The 19,249-nt window shown below is 46.4% G+C and overlaps 1 protein-coding gene across 2 annotated transcripts in view; it reads right to left on the bottom strand.

The window, feature by feature from the left end:
• Window positions 1-15,252: 15,252 nt before the first annotated feature.
• Window positions 15,253-19,249, bottom strand: part of NUGGC (nuclear GTPase, germinal center associated) — a 43,799-nt gene continuing 39,802 nt past the window's right edge. For both annotated transcript variants that reach the window (XM_053658596.1, XM_053658597.1), the window contains 3 exons: window positions 19,013-19,149; window positions 16,737-16,827; window positions 15,253-15,499 (listed from right to left, as the gene is read on the bottom strand). In XM_053658596.1, coding sequence (XP_053514571.1) covers window positions 15,354-15,499; window positions 16,737-16,827; window positions 19,013-19,149 — 374 coding nt within the window. In that variant the 3' untranslated portion in view covers window positions 15,253-15,353. The remainder of the gene's footprint in view (window positions 15,500-16,736; window positions 16,828-19,012; window positions 19,150-19,249) is intronic.

Genomic DNA, 19,249 nt, shown 5'->3' with positions numbered 1-19,249 from the left:
ATAATTATAATATTAACAGTAATAATTAATAATAATAATAATAATAATAGGAGGAGGAGAAGGGAAAAGACTAAGAGAGGAGAAAACACTTTAGGGTATCTACCACGTGCTAGGCAATTCTAAGTACTTTTCTTACATTAACTCATTTCACCTTGACAACAAACCCTGTGGGGAAGGTACTGTTATTATTCCCACTTTACAGAGGCGAAGGAACTTGGTGACTTGTCCCAGGGCAAGCAGCCTGTAAGTGCACCTCAGTGATGTCAAATATTGGGTTGGCCAGAAAGTCCACGTGGTTTTTTCCATAAAAAAAGATGTTTTTCATTTTTACCAATAACTTTATTGATTTGGGTACTTTGAGTATGTTGATTATCTCCTGTGTGGTATAACATTGATTGTTCCCAATTAATCTCTCAATGTGATTGCTATCAACTTCAGCTGGTTTCCCTGACTGAATGTCCAGCAAGAAATCTCCAGCATGAAACTTCACAAACCACTTTTGACACATTCGATCAGTCACAGCACCTTCTCCACACACAAATCTTTTTTGTGTTTCAGGTGCATTTTTACCTTTCTTGAAATGATAAAGCATAATAAGCCGAAAGTGTTGCCTGTTTTCTTCCATCTTCAATATTAAAATGGCTACACAAAAAAAAATTAACCAACTTTGATAAGTTTTTTAAAATGTATGCTGATATGACAGCTGTCACAATACATTCTAACAAAATTGTTCAAATGAAGTCAGAGACAACTAAACACTACTGGAGCCAGTGTGTCAAAAAAAGAACAAATTTTTTTGGCCAACCCGGTAACCATCACATTGTGGTGTGACCATCACCTCCGTCCATCTCCAAAACGTTACCCATCTGGCAAACCTGAAACCCTCTGCCCACTGAGCAGCTCCCTGGTCTCCCCCACCCACACCCCCACCCCTACCCCTGGAACCCGTTCTACTTTCCCTCTCTGTGAACTGGACTGTCTAGGTGCCTTGCTTTGCCTGCTCTACAAAAATATATATAATTCTTTATATTTTTTATCTTTAGTATTTCTTGTTATCTTTAACCTGTTTCATGTCAAATGCAAGTATTTCAAAAACAGTTTTTATGCACCCTTCATCGACCAGCGGTCACCTTCCGCCGGTGCTCAGCTGTGTAGGAGCATCCAGATGGAAAGTGCAGAACGTCAAGATCCTAAATATGGATTTACTGTTTTAAAAAGTAGTTATTTAACTACACCATCAATTTCCTCCAAGTAGGTAAAAAGTAATTACTGTACACATAAAATGATATAGAAATTTAGTTTTTGTGTTTTTTATAGAACTTTGCTTGATCGGTAGTATAAATGCTTTCTGATTTTCCTTGTTTGTCTTAAAGCACCTGTCTGCTCCTAGCGGAACCCCATCGGCCACCTCCAGACAGCAGCCCCAGCCCCTGCCGGGAGGCGCTGCACCTGAGGGAGGGCCGACACACCCAGGGGAAGGCTCATCTCTGAATCTGGAAACAGCCCAGGCCTCTGGGAGGGTCTCTGCCAGATCAGCTTTAAGTCACTCCTAATGATTATTTCCTCCCCCATAAGTTTCTGTATCTTCCCCCCAAAATATTTAGGTATACTTTGATAATTAGAAAAAGTACAATAACATCCTCAAAAGGTGTAGGAAGGCCGAATTAGGGACAAAGCCATGGGTTTATTAGAGTTGAGTCCTGGACTTTCATCTGACCATTCCTAGTGTGTGCCTTGGGCAAATCGCTTTACTTCTCGGTCTCTGTATTCTCACTGGACATAGAGATAATAGCCCCATACCACCACGGGCAGTTGTGAGGGTCGAATGAGATAAGGCAGTGACTGCGAGCCCGCTGGTTTCATAGATGTTCCCGGAGTTCCCTGAGAAAGGGTTCTCTGGTCAAAACGAAAGGCGTCCTGTAACTGCAGGACTTATCAGCACCTTGAAGGTGCTACTGAGCACTGTGATTCTCCAAGAGGGGGGTGGAGCATTGAGGCTTCTCCATCCTTAATTGAACAGAGAACAGGGCTAGCGTTCCACAGGACACACTGGCAGAAATTCTGAGCTAAGGTAGCCAACAGACTCGTTTACGTTTAAAGGAAAACGAACTTTAGAAAACTGGAAGGCTTATCCTCTGAGGGCCAAATAGTGGAGGATGCCCCATGCTATTGGCGTGTGATGAGGAGCCGTTCGTTCTGAGAGGATGATGAGGCAATCCCCACTGTCACCTTCCTGAGGGTCACGTCCCACTTGTCACTGTCTCCTCATGCTAGAGCACAACCCCATAAATGTCAGCTGGATACCTGAAGTATGGGCTTCACGCCCTTGCTCAAGGTCAATGGCTGTCCATTGCCTTCGGCTCACCCTCTCCATCCTCGGCACTTAGGCCAGCCCCTTCTCACCTCCCCACACCCACACCCGCCTACTGAGACTTTGCCCACTGCCCCCCCAGGCTTTCCAACGCAGCTCACCCTTCAGGACCAGCCCAGCCCTGTGTCTGCCCCAAAGTTTTCTCCGCCGACTGGGCCTCCTCTTCTTTCAGTGGCTCTAGTGCTCAGGGGCCGTTCCACCTGCTCAGGTGCCTGACGAAGTGCTTTAGGTTCTCTGAGCTCACCGAGGTCCAGGCCCACGTGTTACGCTCTCCGGTGCCGCCCTCCAGCAGCCAGCCCAGGGCCAGGCCCAAGCAGGTGGTAGACCAACATTCACTGACTGGAAACCTGGGAAGTCGGCTTCGGAGATGCTTTGTGGAGGGAAGGCTGGGTGCCAAGCAGGACACCCGGTCTTGACCTTCAGCTCCACCCTCCCAAGAGCTGTGGGAGTGGCCAAGTCACCGAACCTCTGTCAATACTCACTTCATCTATAAAATTGGGTTTCTGACTCCTGCCTTCCCACCGTAAGGATTATTACAAGGAAGAGGAATGTTGTGAACTCAAAGCACTTCGCAAGTGTTAGCCATTGCTATTACTTTTCAGAGCTGACAGTCCCTGACAGATGGAGTATTAATTGCAGTGTGGCTCTCTCTCTAGTGTCCAGCTGTTGACAGCTGGCACAGAGTCCGGCACAGCAGGGTCAGGAGCCTCCGCCTTGTGCAGTTCCCTGCTCTTCAACCACCATGGAATCTCCCCAACCATCTGCTGCACCTCCATGTGCTCAGCTCATTTTCATTCATTTCCTGCAAGGTGTGGGGGTGATGGATGATGGGAATGGCCCAGGTTTTCTGACCCTGGTCCAGGGTGATAGGCAGCAAAGGTGATGAGCCCCCTCCCTGTCGTGTGCACAGGCCGGAGACCCAAGAGTAGGGCTTGCCTGGTACTTCTTCTATCGTCAAACTCCATGACCCAGGGTCCCTGAAATGGGCCACATGGTGAGGGCTCCAAGGGGGTCTTGGGGCTGAGGTGATATAAATTTTGTGTCAGAGTTGCATGATGAATTCATTTTATTACAAGGAATGTATAACTGGTAGCCAAGCATGTTCATTCAAATAAATCATAAGAAAGTCCACAAAACGGCAAGAATTTGGGCCAAAACTCAGAAGAAGAGATTTTTGTGTGATGCATGGGAGGCAGACGGCAATGTCGGGAAAAGTTACCTGCCCACACACAGGGTATGGGGTACCAGGCTTTTCAGGGGCACGTGAAAAAAAAAAAGAAAGAAAACCTAAGATTTTAGATGACCTTGAGGTTGATAAAAGTAGCAAGAGTTGAGAGAAACAGCTGCTTCAAAACTCAGGCTGTTTTAGTAGGAGCATGGTGAGCAGTGCATGGAGGCGACAGAGCTCCTGCAGTCTGCACCTGTGAGCGCACAACTGGTGGAGTATGTTCAGTTCTAGGTGCCGCCGATTGAAAGATTAATTCACAGCTTAGAGGGTGCCCACGGGGGTGACTAGGGTGGCAAAGAGTCTAGAAACCAACAGGAAGGAGCAGAGATCAGCCCAGAGCAGAAACCACTCAAGGGGACATGTTTCTGTTGTAGATATATCAAGGGCTGTCACCGGGAGCAGTGTTAGGTGATTTTTTAACTATTAGAGAGAGAGAGAGAGAGAGGCAGGCTTCCATTCAGTATATACGAGGTCAGTCCAGAAGGTTTCATGCACTATGAAAAATAGAGGCATTTATCGAAGAAGATACAAGATATAAGAAACATTGTACATAGGAAAATGATACCTCAGTCCCCTTCAAAATAGACACCTTGGAACCTCACACAATTTTCCCAATCACCTTCAGCTGCCCTATTGTATTTTCCTGAATTTCACTGATGGTGTGAAATCTCTTCCCTTTCAAAGGTGATTTTAGTTTGGGGGAAGGCCAGAAGTCCCAGGGCACCAAACCTGGGCTGTAGGGGGGCTGAGTCACCTGGGTGATCTGATGTTTCACAAAAATCTCTGCATGAGATGTGATGTGTGAGCGGGCACATTGCCATGATGAAGCTGCCAATCATCAGTTGCCCATAGGTGCGACCTTCTGAATCATTTGAATAGTTTCCACGGAAGAATGTTCAAGCTTAACGCAAAATCTGATGCAGATTCGTTGCTCTACTCGCTCAGTCATTTTGAATGTGAAGGACACACAGTACAGATGCTCACTCAGTGGTGTTCACAGACCCCACTGGCTAGTACAGTGAAGTGGTCATTGTTCATGCATGTGCACTCCAGTTCCCTCTCATTGGCTGCCAGGTTACACTGATGGTGGGCAACCCATCTTGTTATACTAACAATGGCTAGACTTTTTTAGACAGACCTTGTAGAAGCTCTTATGCACAGTCGAGCTGTCTGAATCTGGGCGTCCTAGCTGACAGCTCCATATTCCCACATTCAATGTTTAATTGGAGCCCGGAAAATGCATGCTGGACTCAGGACTACAGAGGAGTCTCCTGTATCGGGTGACCCGTTGGACCCAGTGATTTCCGGTATCTCTTCCAAGCCTAAGAGAGCCTTTACAGGAAAAGTTTCTCCACCTTGGTAAAAAATCGCTTACAACTAATTTTGCTTCTTAGATTGCTTTGGTGGGGAGAAAGAAAGAACATTCCATGCATGATTTTAATATTGAGAACTAAGAACAGGAAACATTATAGTCAATAAATAAGTAATAGTAAAGCTATTTTGGCTGCATACTATGCCAGAAAGTAAGAAAAGGAAAAAAAGATAAAGATAAATTGAGAAAGAATGATGAAGATAAAACAGAAGACAATAAATGGAAAAAGAGATGGAGGGGGAGAGAGGAGGGAGAGGAAGGGAAAGAATGAATCAGAATATAAAGTGATACAATATTTTTTCCCTGAAGCACTGGCCATATACCATGACTAATGCAAAATGTAAATTTTCTCCTTTAATTTAGATTTTATATTTATCAAAGATATACATATATTTTAATAATCTTTAAAAATAATCAAATCGTTCTGCAAGGCTTGTTATGAGAGCAACAACTTGCTAACCTCTCATCCCCATACCCGATATCCATAGGCACCCATTTCCATCCTTCAGTGGTTCCTTTCGATATTCATGCCCCCATTTCTAAAGGATACTATTGTGCTGCTACTTCTTGAGTTTTGTGCATTAGCCACTTTCTACCAAGGAGGAAAGAATTGACTTCATCTCACGCTTCATGCACATTCCTCTCCCTCCCCTCCTCATACAGCTCTATCATGCTTTTGTTTTGATCATTCTTTCAGTTTGATTTATTAAGATGATAGAAATACTGTTCACAGCCAGACACACAGTGTGTTTTCTTCTACAACACTTTGTTTCCCTAGAGTTATTAATGGTCTTATTTTTCTGCTTCTGTAGTCTTCTAGTTATCACTGGCTTTCTCCAGTCCCCTGCCCCTGCACCATTGGCCTCCATCTCCTCTGGACGCAGTCAAATGCATCGGGTAGTCTCTCAGTTTATGTTTCCGCAGACATCTCCCCCAGATCTGATCTGCTTGGTACTGGATCATCTGCTCTCTACACTGAGCTCATGCCTGTTATGTAGCGACATTTCTTCACCTCAATCCTGTCTTGGGTTGGAGCCTCTGCTTTCTTACCATGCTGCCTTCTTTCTGAACTTGCTTCCTCATTTGGATGGAGCCCATTCATGGTGAATACATTTACAATGACCTTGCATGTCTGAAATATCTTTACTTTTACCCTCACCCTTGGTGGATAGTTTGTCTGAGTATAAAATTCTAGATTTCAGGTAGTTTCCCCTCCAAATTTGGAAGGCATTCTACTGTTGTCTCCTAGTTTCCGTGTAATAAAGTCCCCCACCATTCTTGTTTCTGACCTTTATATAAGATCTTCTCTCCTTCTCCAGGAGTGTTTGAAATCTTCTGTGTACCGTTTCCAAATTTGACAAAAATGAGCACTGGTGTAGGTCAGTTTTCACCCATCGTCCTAGGTACTCAGTAGACCTTCTAATCCAAAATCTCAGGTTCTATAAATCTGGGAAATTTTCTTAAATTTATCCTCTTCATGATTTCCTTTTCTTTTTCTTGCTCGCTTCCCCTCCCCCCCACCCCAAATTCTTGTGATTTAGATGTTGGACTTCCCAGACAAATTTTCTAATTTTTCTAGCTTTCTTTTCCAGCTTCTCTCTCTCTCTCTCTTTCTCTCTCTCTTTTTTTTGGGGGGGGTCCTATTTTTGGGGACATTTCCTTGAATATATCTTTCAAATGTTCCTTTTAATTTAAAAAAATCCAACTATATATTTTTAATTTCCAGGACTCTCTCATTCTGGATAATTTTTCATGATAGCACTTTTTTTTTTTGTCTCATGGATGCAATATATTCAGGCATCTTCCTGAAGATATCACTAATATTTAAATTGTTTTCTTCTCCCTGCAGTTGTCTCTGTTTCCTCTAAGTTTCTTATAGTCTGTTTGTTTTGGTCCTTTTATGGTAGAGAATTTTCTCCATAGTCTTGGTTATCTCTTTATATTTAAGACCAAAGGACTAGAAAAGCTATTTCAAAGCTCTGTGGACATGGGTTTGCTGTGTGGGGTGATCTGGATGGGCTGCTTTACTAGGAAACCCCTGGTGTTTGTCTTTAAGGGTTTTTTCTCATTGTTTTATCACATTTAGCCTTCTGTTTGGAGAGTCTGCCAGGGTTCTGGGGGCTGAAGGGGAAAGGAGGACCAGCACGTGCCCTAGGTCATCTCTCCTCCTCTGGACGGGTGCATTCGGCCACTTCCCAGCACACGCCAGCTCTCTGCCATACACCTGCCACCGTGCCCCTCGCAGGGCCGACCATGTCCACCAGGAATTTGCACATAAATATGTCTTTCTCTGCAAGCTCTCCCAGTTGCTTGAATGGGTGGAGGAGGAAAGCCGCCAAGGACCCAGATCTCAGCTGGAGCCAGAACCTGAGCTAGGAAAACTGCTCATGAACAGTAACAACCCCGTTGTCTCAGAGCCTTCACGTGCCCATGTGTTGTGTCCCCAGGGGCAGCCAGCGTGCCAGCAGGCGCCGTATCTGTGAGCACAGGTGACTCTCCATTTGGTCACCTTCCTTGCCATCCACTGCCGCAGCAGATGGAAAGAAAAAGCCCCTTCATCCTCATCTCCCTCCACACTCCCCTCAGAGCCCAGCTTGTGCATCTTAGACCAGAGATTCTTCAAGGTGGACTGTGCAGTCCCTTCCAGTTCTGATGCTCTCTGGCTGCGGGTTTGATTTAAGGATCCCTCCTTTAGAAGCCATCCTCCCGGGGAACGAGGTCTAGTTTCTCAGTTTTCTTTGAGGGATCTTCTCTCCAGCCTCATCCCTGAGTCTGAACATGCACTAAGCCTGTTCTACTGTGTGACTGACCTTTGAGCTGGGTGGCAGTATCTCCAGAGACCAGAGGCACTCTGCCGAGGGGTGGAAGCCCGAGCATCCAGGTGTCAACATGCCAGGCCCACACCCTTGGCCTCTCTGAGCCCCAGCAGCCTCCCAGGCCCCTGTGGTGTTTACATTCCAGCATTAGGTTTAGCACATTCAAGCACGCAAAAACCAGCACAGTTTGGCCCACATTCGAACAGTGTGAAGTCACTCTGAAGCTCTCCCCTCCATGCACCAGGTCCTGTTGTGTCTCATCTTTTCTGATGGAAGGGGAGAGTACCTCTCTGGGAGTTAGGGGACCTGCTGTTAGCGGGCTGTTTGCAGGGGTGTCCATCCCTCCAGCACACAGCAGTCCTTTTAGAATTGCCAATGTATTCTACATGGAACGGACTTTTGCAGGAACTCAACAGTTCAGTGAATATACGAGTGCACAGACAAGGAAGTGTGCCTGGGAGGTACCCCAGGGCCGCTGCACCGCACACTACTAGGGAATCCAGCAGCGCTGTTCTCACCGTGTTTGCCGACAGCGGCCCCCTGGGAGCTGCGCGGCACTGATCCCTGCTGTTCCTTTCCATTCGTCTTCCAGGCTCTTTGTCGTCTGGAACGCATGCTCTACCCCTTTGACCAACTTCAAGTTAGTCTCTTAGAACGTGAGAGATGGAATGTGAGAGAATGAGTTTAGTGACACATGATCACCTCATGTTAGTAACAGGTGAGGGGCTGTGCCCGAAGAGGTCAGGTAACCTGTGCAGGGCAACCCAGGCAGAGGGGCAGGACCTGTGGCCAGAGCTCTTGATTTTACCTCTACCTTCGCTCCCTGGGGAATGATGCATAGGCCCCTGGGAGCCTTCTGCAAGGCGGCGCCACCATCCCAGGTGCAGGCCTGCCAGACTAGAACCTGACTTTAGACAAGACTTTCCGGTTGCTTGCACATGCACACGCAAAGTTCCGAGCGTGGACCCTCACCGCATCCGGGAGTAAACAACGGAGACCTCTAAACGTGCACTTGTTTTCAGGACAACCCAACTCCCCCCACTCTGAAAGGAAGGGATTGGCAGTATTATACAGACGGCAGGAGCAAGCAGCACTAAGGTGTGTGCATTTTCACCTGGAGAAACTTACCCTTCCGGGTGGGTGGCCTCAGAGGACCCAGCCGTTATCAAAGCAACAAACACTGAAGAGTCCCAGGAAGAGTCCCCATGTAGAGAAACGCATGCCTCAGAACACCTTCACCGTCATCCATTACCGCCCCCTAGTGTTCGCTCTGCCTGCTCTGGGCTTGAGTAGGAACATTTAATGACCCTCAGCTTTCTGACACAGGTGGAGCCATAGTTTCAGCAACTCTACCAGCTTGTCAAAAACTTCTTGCTACTATAGGTTTTGATCTGAGAGAGGTGGGGGGAGGAGAGAGGAGAGTATGAGAATCCACTGCCTCGAACTGTGTCTTCCAGATGGCGGTCATCAGCCTTTTTCAGTCTTTTAGCTCCAGGCGAAATCTGCCTTTTGCTCCCCGTGAGGCCAAAACACAAAATTCACAGTCGCATAACTTGTCCCCTTTCCTGCAGCAATATTCCATGTTTCTTCCGGAGGGTGGGGGGAATAAGTGAAAAACCTTTTATAGAGACTATGCGGCAAGATTTGAAAACAGAGGGATGCAGAGTGGCTTTATCACGGAGGGTATCTAGAACACAGTCTCACTGGATTTCATGGATCATCATCAATTTTCTCTTTGTCCCTAATCAGATTAAACTGAGTGGCTGGGAAAAGGGGAGGTAAGTGAATTAGGACATTACTCAGGTTGAAGAAAATAAACTGGCCTGAATTTATCCTGTTCTGGGCAACCTGTTAGGAATGCGGAGACATGTGAGAGAGAAGAACCAAAGGCCAGCTGCCGGCACTGACTGCGCGTGGGATACACTTTCAGACAAAGGGATGGTCTCCTCTCCGTTGTCTCCGGGCAGGGAGATGCTGCTGCGCTCGTTTTCATCCGCATGGTCAGATGACGAAGTGCTTCGCAAACGACATGCTCCCTTTTGTCATTTAGCACAGACAGGTTTTTATTTCTAAAAATAAATGTGGGGGTATGCAGTCTAAAATGATCATTTCTCCACTTTCGTAAGCAGTAGAGATCACTGGCTCAACTTAATTGTTTTAATGAGTTAAACTATTAAATGCACCACTATTGAGTGAACCCGTTACACTTATGACAACTGTATCGTAATTGTGGAGGGTGCATGTGGCGTCTCCAAAGGAAGAGCTCTGGGGAGAGAAAAAGTCACCGTCAGTTGGCACCGTTGGGCTGAGATGGGTTCACCAGGGCCCGTCTCCACTCCAGTGGCGGCTTTAGTGATGCCAGCCCAGAACTGAAGGCGGAGAGGCACCCGGGCAGAGCCAGGCCCGGAAATGGAGTCTGAGAGTGAGCCCTGCTTGTATGAGACGGGACAGTGCTGTTGGGTCTAAAAATAATAATAACAAGAACGACAACAACACTTACTTCGAAGAAGTGTGCTTGCTCACGGAATTTGCAAGGTTGCAACTCTTTTTTTAAAAAAACTTTCTAAAAATTTGTTAATTGAATTTATTGGGGTGACATTGGCTAATAAAATTATACAGGTTTCAGGTGTACATCTCTGTAACACATCATCTGTATGTTGTACTGCGTGTTCACCAGCCCAGGTCAAGTCTCCTTCCATGACTGTTTATCCCCCTGATTGTCATGAACTGATGGGAAACGCCCAACTATCAAAGATCACGAAAGGACAATGCAAATAGAAGAAATTCAAATCAACACAAAAAAATATTCTAGCAGCAGTAACAATCCAAGCAGTACAAGACAGTAATGCTAACAATGTGATCCTACTCACCATTTTGGTTAAAAAAATAGATCAATGAAAAGGTGTCATGGGAATTCTTGTCCCTGCCAGTAAATGGAGAGGGCTTCTGGAAAACAGTTTGAGACTTCAAGATGCTGTACACTCAGATCCTGTCAAGTAATTCTTAAAATTTCACCTAAAGAAAAAAGTCAGAGCCAGGAATGTAGGGGACGGTTTGTCTTGGCCTGGCAGATGTGACTCGGCTCTGCATGGAAAACCTACAGATGCAAAGTGGTGGCAGGAGCCAGACCTTCCAACCGAGTTTTCCCGTGGGAATCAGGCCTAGAAAATGCGTACAGATTGTGTGGCTTGCTCTTGTAAAACTCCCTCACCCTGGTCTAAAGCAACAAATGTACATTGTTTATCCTCAAGGTAACTCCCAAAACCCGTGTGAGCTCTCCCAAGGACAGAGCTAAGGAGCTCCTTGCCATCCCCCTCTGCAGGCTATTTCTGTTTCCTTGATTGTACCTAGAATGTAGATAATAATGCTCTGTGTGATAGATAATACATCTTTCTCTGATGTAAGACCCAAGGAAGACAATAAAAGCCTGTCCAGGCAGGGGTCAGGGCGCTCCCCTCTTGAGGGAGTGGCCGAGGCACCGTAGGCACTCTCCCCTTGAGAGAGTAGTCGTGCCTGTTCCCTTTTTCCACACAGGGTTGTTGTCACCTGTGGATTGATTCTCATCGTAAACCACAACAGGCGGACTCTGCTGGACAGGGTCTGCAACACAGGAACAGAGAGGTCTGCATAAGAATGTTCTCCATGATGTTATTTATAACGGAGAAAACAGCCCCATCAAAATGTCCAACAACAGGCTAATGATATAACACCTATCATTACTAAAGTAAGTGATAGTACATCTATCCATTAGACTACTGTACAAGCATTTAAAGTTTGTTTCAAAACACACAGTATTGCCCAGGCTAGAGCGCTGTCCTGATAAGCCAAGGCTGTGGGTTCAGTCCCCGGTCAGGGCACATAGAAGAATCAACAAGTGAATGAATGCATCAGTAAGTGGTGTTTCTCTCTCTCTCTCTGTCTCTCTCTCTAAAAATCAATCAATAATTTTTAAAAAAAGACAGCATTGTGTTCCCTGCCGACCTCACAGTCTTCTGAGCAGCTTACCTTCTCTTCCGGTCTCCTCCAGAATCCAGGTGTGCCCCGAACCCCAGCCTTACTGTCTCTTACAGGAGCCCCCTGCCGAACTCTAGCCAGTCCTCCCTTCCCTGGGCAGATGGATCTGCTGTGACTTAGAAGCTGCGATGGAGCCCATGGAAACAGAATGAAAGGACCCAGCTCCTGACATCCACCTCCTGAAAAATCGCCTGTGCCCCTTGATTCCACCCTCGGTATTTAAGCGTTTTCTTTCATTCTGGCATCCGTGCTGAGCTTCTCTCCTGGGTTCATGTTAGTATCAGCCTGAGGCCTCTTTCCAGGACTCAAAACTCTACCCCAGCATCTTCCCCATGTGTTCCGCTCTGCCGGCCTCTGGGCCGAGGCAGACAGCCCTTGGTTACATCCTTCGGGAAATTAGTGAGCAGCCCGAATGCCCGCACCGGCTCTCACTAACCTTTTATGCTTTGGCTGAAGTTAATGCCATGGCTCACAACAGCAACAAGGTAATTTCATCTGGGCAAAACTAAGGTTTAGGGGAGAGAGCTATAAACCCAACAAGATGTCAGTCCACAGCCTGCATTGGGCCTATGGGTTATTTAGAAGTGTGTTGTTTACTTCTCAAATACCTGGAGATTTTCCAGATTTCTTTCTGGTATTGATTTCTACTTTAATTTCAATACAGTCAGAGGACAGAGGGTGTATGATTTCAATGCTTCTAAATCCGTTAAGACTTGTTTTCGTGGCTCAGGCTATGCTCTGTCCTGGTGTATGTTCTAAGTGCCTTAGAAGTGAATTTGTGCCCTGATGCTGTTCTGCAGAGGGTTCTGTAAATACCTGAAAGCCGTTTGATTCTTCCGAAGCTTGTGTTTAAACCTACTAGGTGGGTGCACAACAGCTCTGCTCTAGGACAGCTTCGGCCCCACGAGGAAGGCAGGGCACACCCTCACTCACTCCATGAAGAAACGACTGTGCTGCAGAACCGCCAAAGGTCCTGTTCGCACCGGACCGCGGCGGGATCAGCACCTGCGTCCCCCAACAAAGAAGCCATCAAACCACGTTACTTCGCTCCTGCCCCCAGATAATCACCATCCGTCCAGTGCTATTAGGTGCTACGTGTCTATATCTTGTGTGCACTTCTGTAATCTGACAGCCCCAGTAGTGCCAGGGCAGGTACGACCATTACCACCATTTAAAGAGAAATAACCAAAAGCTCAGAGAGTTCAAATAATTTGTCGAAGACAGCAGGTCTCAACGTGTGGTGCTCGAAATGCTCCTGGAGGTCTGCTGGGTCAAACTATTTTTATGATAATATTACAGTGTTGTTTCTCTTTTTTACCACATTGACCCTTGTACTAAAGGTCTAAACACAAAGGGGGGTGACGCACTTGCACTTCAGCACAAACCAAGGCAGTGGCACTGAATATACTGGTAACTACTGTATTTTTACTGTGCCCTTGCACTTAAAAAGGTAGTTTTACTTAAGGATATTCTTAGTGACACAGTATATTAGTTCCATAAATTGCTGACCCATTCATTTATACCACTTTCAGCATTGCAAGGAAAGGCATTTGTAAGATTGAGCTGCGAGCTGGGCTTGCCATTTCTTTCCCCTAGAACGTTGTTTCTGCTTAAAATAACTATTGATGGACAAACTATGGTCAATCACACTTAGTTACACGGCGAAGGTTTTCTCGAAAATGAACAGAATGATGTATAACTTAGGAGAAAACAACTGACAGTATTTGTTGCCAATGATAAGCTAAGCTTCTGGGGAAAAATGAAATTTTGTAAAACTTGTATTCTCCACCATGAACTTGGCACACTCCCAATAATTCAAGGCTTTCTTGATGAAGTTGGTAAAGATATCAACAAATGTGATGTTTTTGTTATTATAAATGAAATGTGTCAACAATTTTGAAGACCTGCTTAATTCAATGAAAAATATTTTCAGAATGACGATGCCACAAAATCATGCATTGGAAGTATGAGATAAAAATGAATTTTAATGTGACAGAATATTTTTAGAAGTTCACCAGTATGGTTTAAGATTTCATACTGCAACTAACTTTTAAGAAACTACCACTTGTCAATTCTGTCAGATCAAAGAATATTCAGAAAATATTCAAGAAGGCTATTAAAGAATCCTAGGAGCAGCAAGAGATAAGGGGACAGTCACCTACAAAGGAGTTCCCATCAGACTGTCAGCGGATTTCTCAAAAGAGACCTTACAGGCAAGAAGGGGCTGGAAAGAAGTATTCCAAGTCAAGAAAGGTAAGGACCAACATCCAAGATTGCTCTGTCCATCTAAGCTTTCATTTAGAATCCATTCTAGGCCAGATAAAGTGCTTCTCAGATAAGGCCAAATTAAAGGAGTTCATCATCACCAAGCCTGTATTACATGAAATGTTAAAGGTATTTATCTAAGAAAAAGAAGATAAAACATATGAACAGTAAAATGACAGCAAATTCACAATCATTAACAAACATACCTAAAACAAAAACAAAAGCAAACTAAGCAAACAACTAAAACAGGAATAGAACCACAGAAATGGAGATCACATGGAGGGTTATCAATAGGGGAGTGGGAAGGGGAGAGGGGGAAAAGATACAGAGAATAGCATAGGTGGCAGGTAGAAGATAGGAAGGGGGAGGGTAAGAATAGTATAGGAAATATAGAAGCCAAAGAACTTGTATGTACAACCCATGGACATGAACTAAAGGTGGGGGGAAATGCGGGTGGGGGGTATGCAGGGTGGAGGGGAGTGAAGGGGGGAATGGGACAACTACGGTAGATCACCAATAAAGTATATTCTTTAAAAGATTGGAAAAAGTGTAAAATCATGTCATTCTTGTCACTAAATTTAGGTCTACAGTTTTTTTCATAAAAACGGTATTTATATTAACATATAATAGGTTGATTATCATTACATTTAAATGGATTAGTAAATAATTATTTACAATTTTGATATGTTTTAGCTGTGAACACGGTAAATATCAATAGGCACGACCCATTCGGATTGTAAGTGCATGTAAGTGTATGTTAAGTGCATGCTTGGTTGTATGGTGCCCTGAGGTCAAAATGCTTGAGAAGCCCGGTCTGTAACTATCGCCCTGGGAACTGATGGGGCTGGTCCCCTGCCTGGCCGGCTCTCCACACCGTGTTGTTTCCATGACACAATGTTACCTCCTTACCCAAAAGTCTCATCAGTATTAAAGTGGTAAATAAAGTGGAATCCCCATGGCTTTATTTTGCAATGTTTTTTCCCCACTATATGTAAGCTTTCTGATGTTTAGATATGTTTAGATATGAGAAACACAAGTTTCTTATCCCTAACCCTTCAGAACCCCATCAGGGACTCAAGATGACTCCTTTGGGCGATGGAATAAAAATGAATTGATGTTTCTCAGTAATCCACTTATGACACAAGTAACAATCATACTGAGTTTTATATTACATATAAAGCCCAAACACTTGGGAGACGTTTTTTATTAGATTTTACAAGACAGAAGTAATTCTCACTATTTGGCTCCCCAGTGGTTTCTCATCCCCTTGGTGCTGAGCCCCAGGAATCAAATGCATGCTTTGGGGGGGCCCACTTTGCTGGGGGACACTCTCAGGAGGAAGTCTTGCATGCCCCGCCGCAGCACCGCGTTCTCGGCAACCTCCCTCAGGCTTCTGTGCAGCTTCTCCATCTCCTTGTACTCACTTCTGACGTCTACGGAGGGGCAGAAAGCATCACCGGGAGTCAGCATCCTTCTCAGAGATGTCCCCAGAAAACAAGTCCCCTGAGAAGCATGTTATGACCTGAGTCACTTGTCCCAGAATGGGAGATCCAGAATGAAGGGTAAGGATCAGAGCGTCCAACCGTTTTGTTTCGTAAATAGACTGGTCACACCCGGCCTTCTTGCTCTTTCCTTGAGCAAGAAGGTAAGAGCAAGTGGCTTCTCTCAGCACAGCGGTCACCGGCAAATGACTAAACCTACCCATAACTCAGGTCTGGGCCCTCATTGGGCCTTCCAGGGGCTTGGTAAAGGACATGCAATGCACACCCTGTGATGACGTGCCCTAGGTCCCGTCCAGGCACTCCTCTCCATCCCTGTCCCTCCCCTCCCAGCAGTCCCCATTCTCAGTGAATTTGCCCTGCTGTGCACCTTGGGTTTTCGCCCCCCACCTGCAAAGATACCTCGTGGTTCTTTTACATTAACTTGCCCGGGCGGTGGTGCCCAGGTAGGTGGTCAAACATTATTCTGGCTGTTTCTGCGTGTTTTTGGATGAAATTTACACTGACATTGGTCAGCCTTGAGTAAAGCAGATTTGCTCCTCATCTCATCACATGAAGGCCTCACAGGAACAAAAGGGCGGCCTCTCCCTTGAGAGAGGGCGCTCTCCTGCTTTATTTTTCTTCGTAGCATTTACCATCCTTCGGCACGCCTCATATTTTTGTCTAAGGTTTGGCTTACTGCCTGCCCCCCGACTACTGGGCTGTAAGCTCTGTGAGCAGAGGTGTCTGTCTGCGTTGGTCACTGCTATATCTTCAACACCTAGAGCGCTGCTCGGCACACGGAGAGGGGCTGTAATTACTTGTTGGGTGAATCCACACTGTCAGCAGGCAGAGTTATGGATTTGAATCTGCCGTTTTCCAGCTGTGGATCTTTGGGCACATTCTGTCATCCAAGTCTCTATTTCTGCATCTGCAAAATGGAACAGTACCATCTACCCCGAGGGCTAATGTGCAGATTCGATGAGATTGCGCACAAAGCCAGCATACGATGCTTGGTCTCCGTCGGGTGCTCAGCAAAGGGTGGGGGAGTTATAATTGTCATCATCATCTTTATTCCTGCCCCTGGAAATTCCTCCGAAGTTAATTTATTTAAATCCACTAAGGAGCCACCGCACCTGGGGTGGGGGAGGTCTGCAAGGTCCTCCCCTTATGCAAAGATGTTGTGATTTACCTGCAAGCTCCTTGTAGAGACCATCCCCCTGGGGTGAAGCAAGGGTCAGCATGGTGGCGATACTGCCCTTCACCTTCTCCGTGATTCCGTTCTGCACAAGAAAGGGTGGTCATTCTGTTAGGATGGCACAGCCCACAGGAAAGGGAATTTTATGAAAGGGACCCCACCCAATTTCCCAATCAGAGTATACTGACTGGGCTGGCCAAAGTCAGAGTCAGGTCCGAGGTGGGCCACAGAAAGGCTCAGGAGTCACCAGGACAACACGTCTGTGGGGGTCCCACTTGTCTCCGCATTCCCTTTCCTGCCTGTAAGAGGGATTGTGCCTCTGGTGCTGAGGGACTGAATTGGGAGCCTACCAGGGTGCAAGGAATCGTGGGAGAGATCAGAGCAACCAGGGACGAAAAAAGGGGAAGTGCTGCTCACTATCCCACCACCCCATCATGCATTTAGTCACTGGATACCTGCTTATTGAGCACCTGCGTTGTATGATACACCGCACTTGACATTCCTCACTTTCCTTCCACCTGCCTGACAAATGTCTCTTGCTCCTCTCAGTCCTTCTATCACCTAAAACCATGTTCCCTCTTGTAACCAGCCCTTGTCTCCCTTTGCAAAGTAACTGATTCTCTCTTCTAGTCTGACAGAGCCTAGTTTTGAACCTGGAGCTTCTGACTCCAAGTCATGTGCTTTTCTCTTCAACACCCCAGGCCTAAAACCCTAAGCTCCAGCCCCCACTCTAGCTTCGAGCCTTAAGCTAGTAACTTAGGCCCGCTGGGGCGTCAGCTTCCTTGTACGTGAGATCAGGGAATGGGAACACTCTGTGGTCTTGCCCAGTTGCAACTTCCTGCACTTTTATCACTTAAGATACATTTGTATGTGATCAAAGTACTAATCATTTTTTTTAGTGGAGTTGTTTTCTTGGGCACCTTCAGGGCCTATTTCCATACACCCATTGAGGACCGGATGCTGTAGAGTCTGGCCAGTTTCTGCACATTCGTAGACTGTGACAATATGTTAAATGACAGAAAGTAAATTGCTACTGGTAAACCAGAAATCTCTAGCCTATTCCAAGAGAAATGACATGCTTTGTATTGTGGGTAAATGTATTTTCCACAACTGCAGTGATGCGGGGGGTGGGGTGGGGGTGCAGAAGCAGGTTGGAGCTGATTCAGGAAGTAGGTCAGTTCAGAGCTGGACCTGAAGGGCCACTGGCCAGCTTCCTGGGAGGTGAGGAGAGAGTCAGCTGAGCCTGGGCTGAGGCAGAATTTGGAGACTCACATGGCCAAGGGCCAACAGTGGCTTGGACTAAAACAAAGAATTTCTATGTCTTGGGCAGGAAGGGTGACAGGCCCAGAGCTGAGACTGGTCCGGGTGGAGTTGACAGAAGCACTTAGGTTCCAGGACAGTGTTAGGAACTGTCTCCCAAGACAGACAGAATCAAACCTAAATCTCTGCTGGGTACTGTAAGCAGATGGCCCGTAAGAGATTATGATATTGTTGGAGACCCTGAGCCTGGTTGCCTGGTCCCGAACCCTAGTTCCGCAGCTTTCTTGCTACGTGGCCTGTGCTACAGCACTCTGCCTTGTTTTCTTATCCATGAAATGAAAACAGTAATAGTGCGGTCATCTCTCAGTATCCACAGGGTACTGGTTCTAGGACCCCCACCTCCAGCAGACACTGAAATCTGAGGATGCTCAAGTCCCTTATGTAAAATGACGTAGTATTTGCATATAGGCTCTAGCAGGGCACGCCTACCCCTCACTTCATTCACATGGATTTAGTGTAGTGCTCACTGTATGGCAAATTCAAGTTTTGCTTTTGGGGACTTCCTGGAATTTTCTTCCTGAAGACTTCCAATCCATGTGGGTTGTCTCTGTGGATGTGAAACCCGTGGATATGGAGGCCGACTGCACCTACCTCACAGACTCACTGGGGAGGAAATGAGCTAATGTATACGCAAGAGCTTAGCATGCTATCTAGATATTACAGTTCCACTGATGATTGTTAGAGGGGAAAGATGCAGGAGCGGGCCGGAGGGGCTGCATTTCTGAAGTCACAGCCCCAGGGCGGCGCGTGACTCCAGCCTGTGGTGGCAGTGAAGGTGAATGCCCAGTGCCAGCCGGCCCCTCCTGGCACCGTGGGCATCGGTTGGACCCACTTTGCAGAAGACATCCGGCTGTCCTTGGGCCCAAACGACTACCACTGTGCCAGCTTCCTCTGCTTCGCCAGGAGCCTCTTTGAGACTGGAATAGAGACTGTGGCTGTGGGATGAGTACCTTCAGCTGCCGAAGCTGGTGCTGCATCCTCTCCTGGGCCCTTTCAAACATGCCCTCGGCCACCTGCTGGTCCACCCCTCTTCTGATGACATCCTTCATCTTCTCACACGCTTTTTTGCCAGTGATCTGAGCTGCCTCTGGCAACATTGATAGTCACAGTTACACCACAGCAAAGACTTGCTTGGAAATCTTTAGCCCCAGAAAGACAAGCATACTATATGTATGCTACACACATGT

Source organism: Artibeus jamaicensis, unplaced genomic scaffold (genome assembly GCF_021234435.1).
Source record: "Artibeus jamaicensis isolate MK-2021 breed Jamaican fruit bat unplaced genomic scaffold, CSHL_Jam_final scaffold_537, whole genome shotgun sequence".
Classification (NCBI taxonomy): Eukaryota; Metazoa; Chordata; class Mammalia; order Chiroptera; family Phyllostomidae; genus Artibeus; species Artibeus jamaicensis.
The sequence above is the reverse complement of the archived record's forward strand: the minus strand, read 5'-3'. Positions and strand labels throughout refer to the sequence as shown.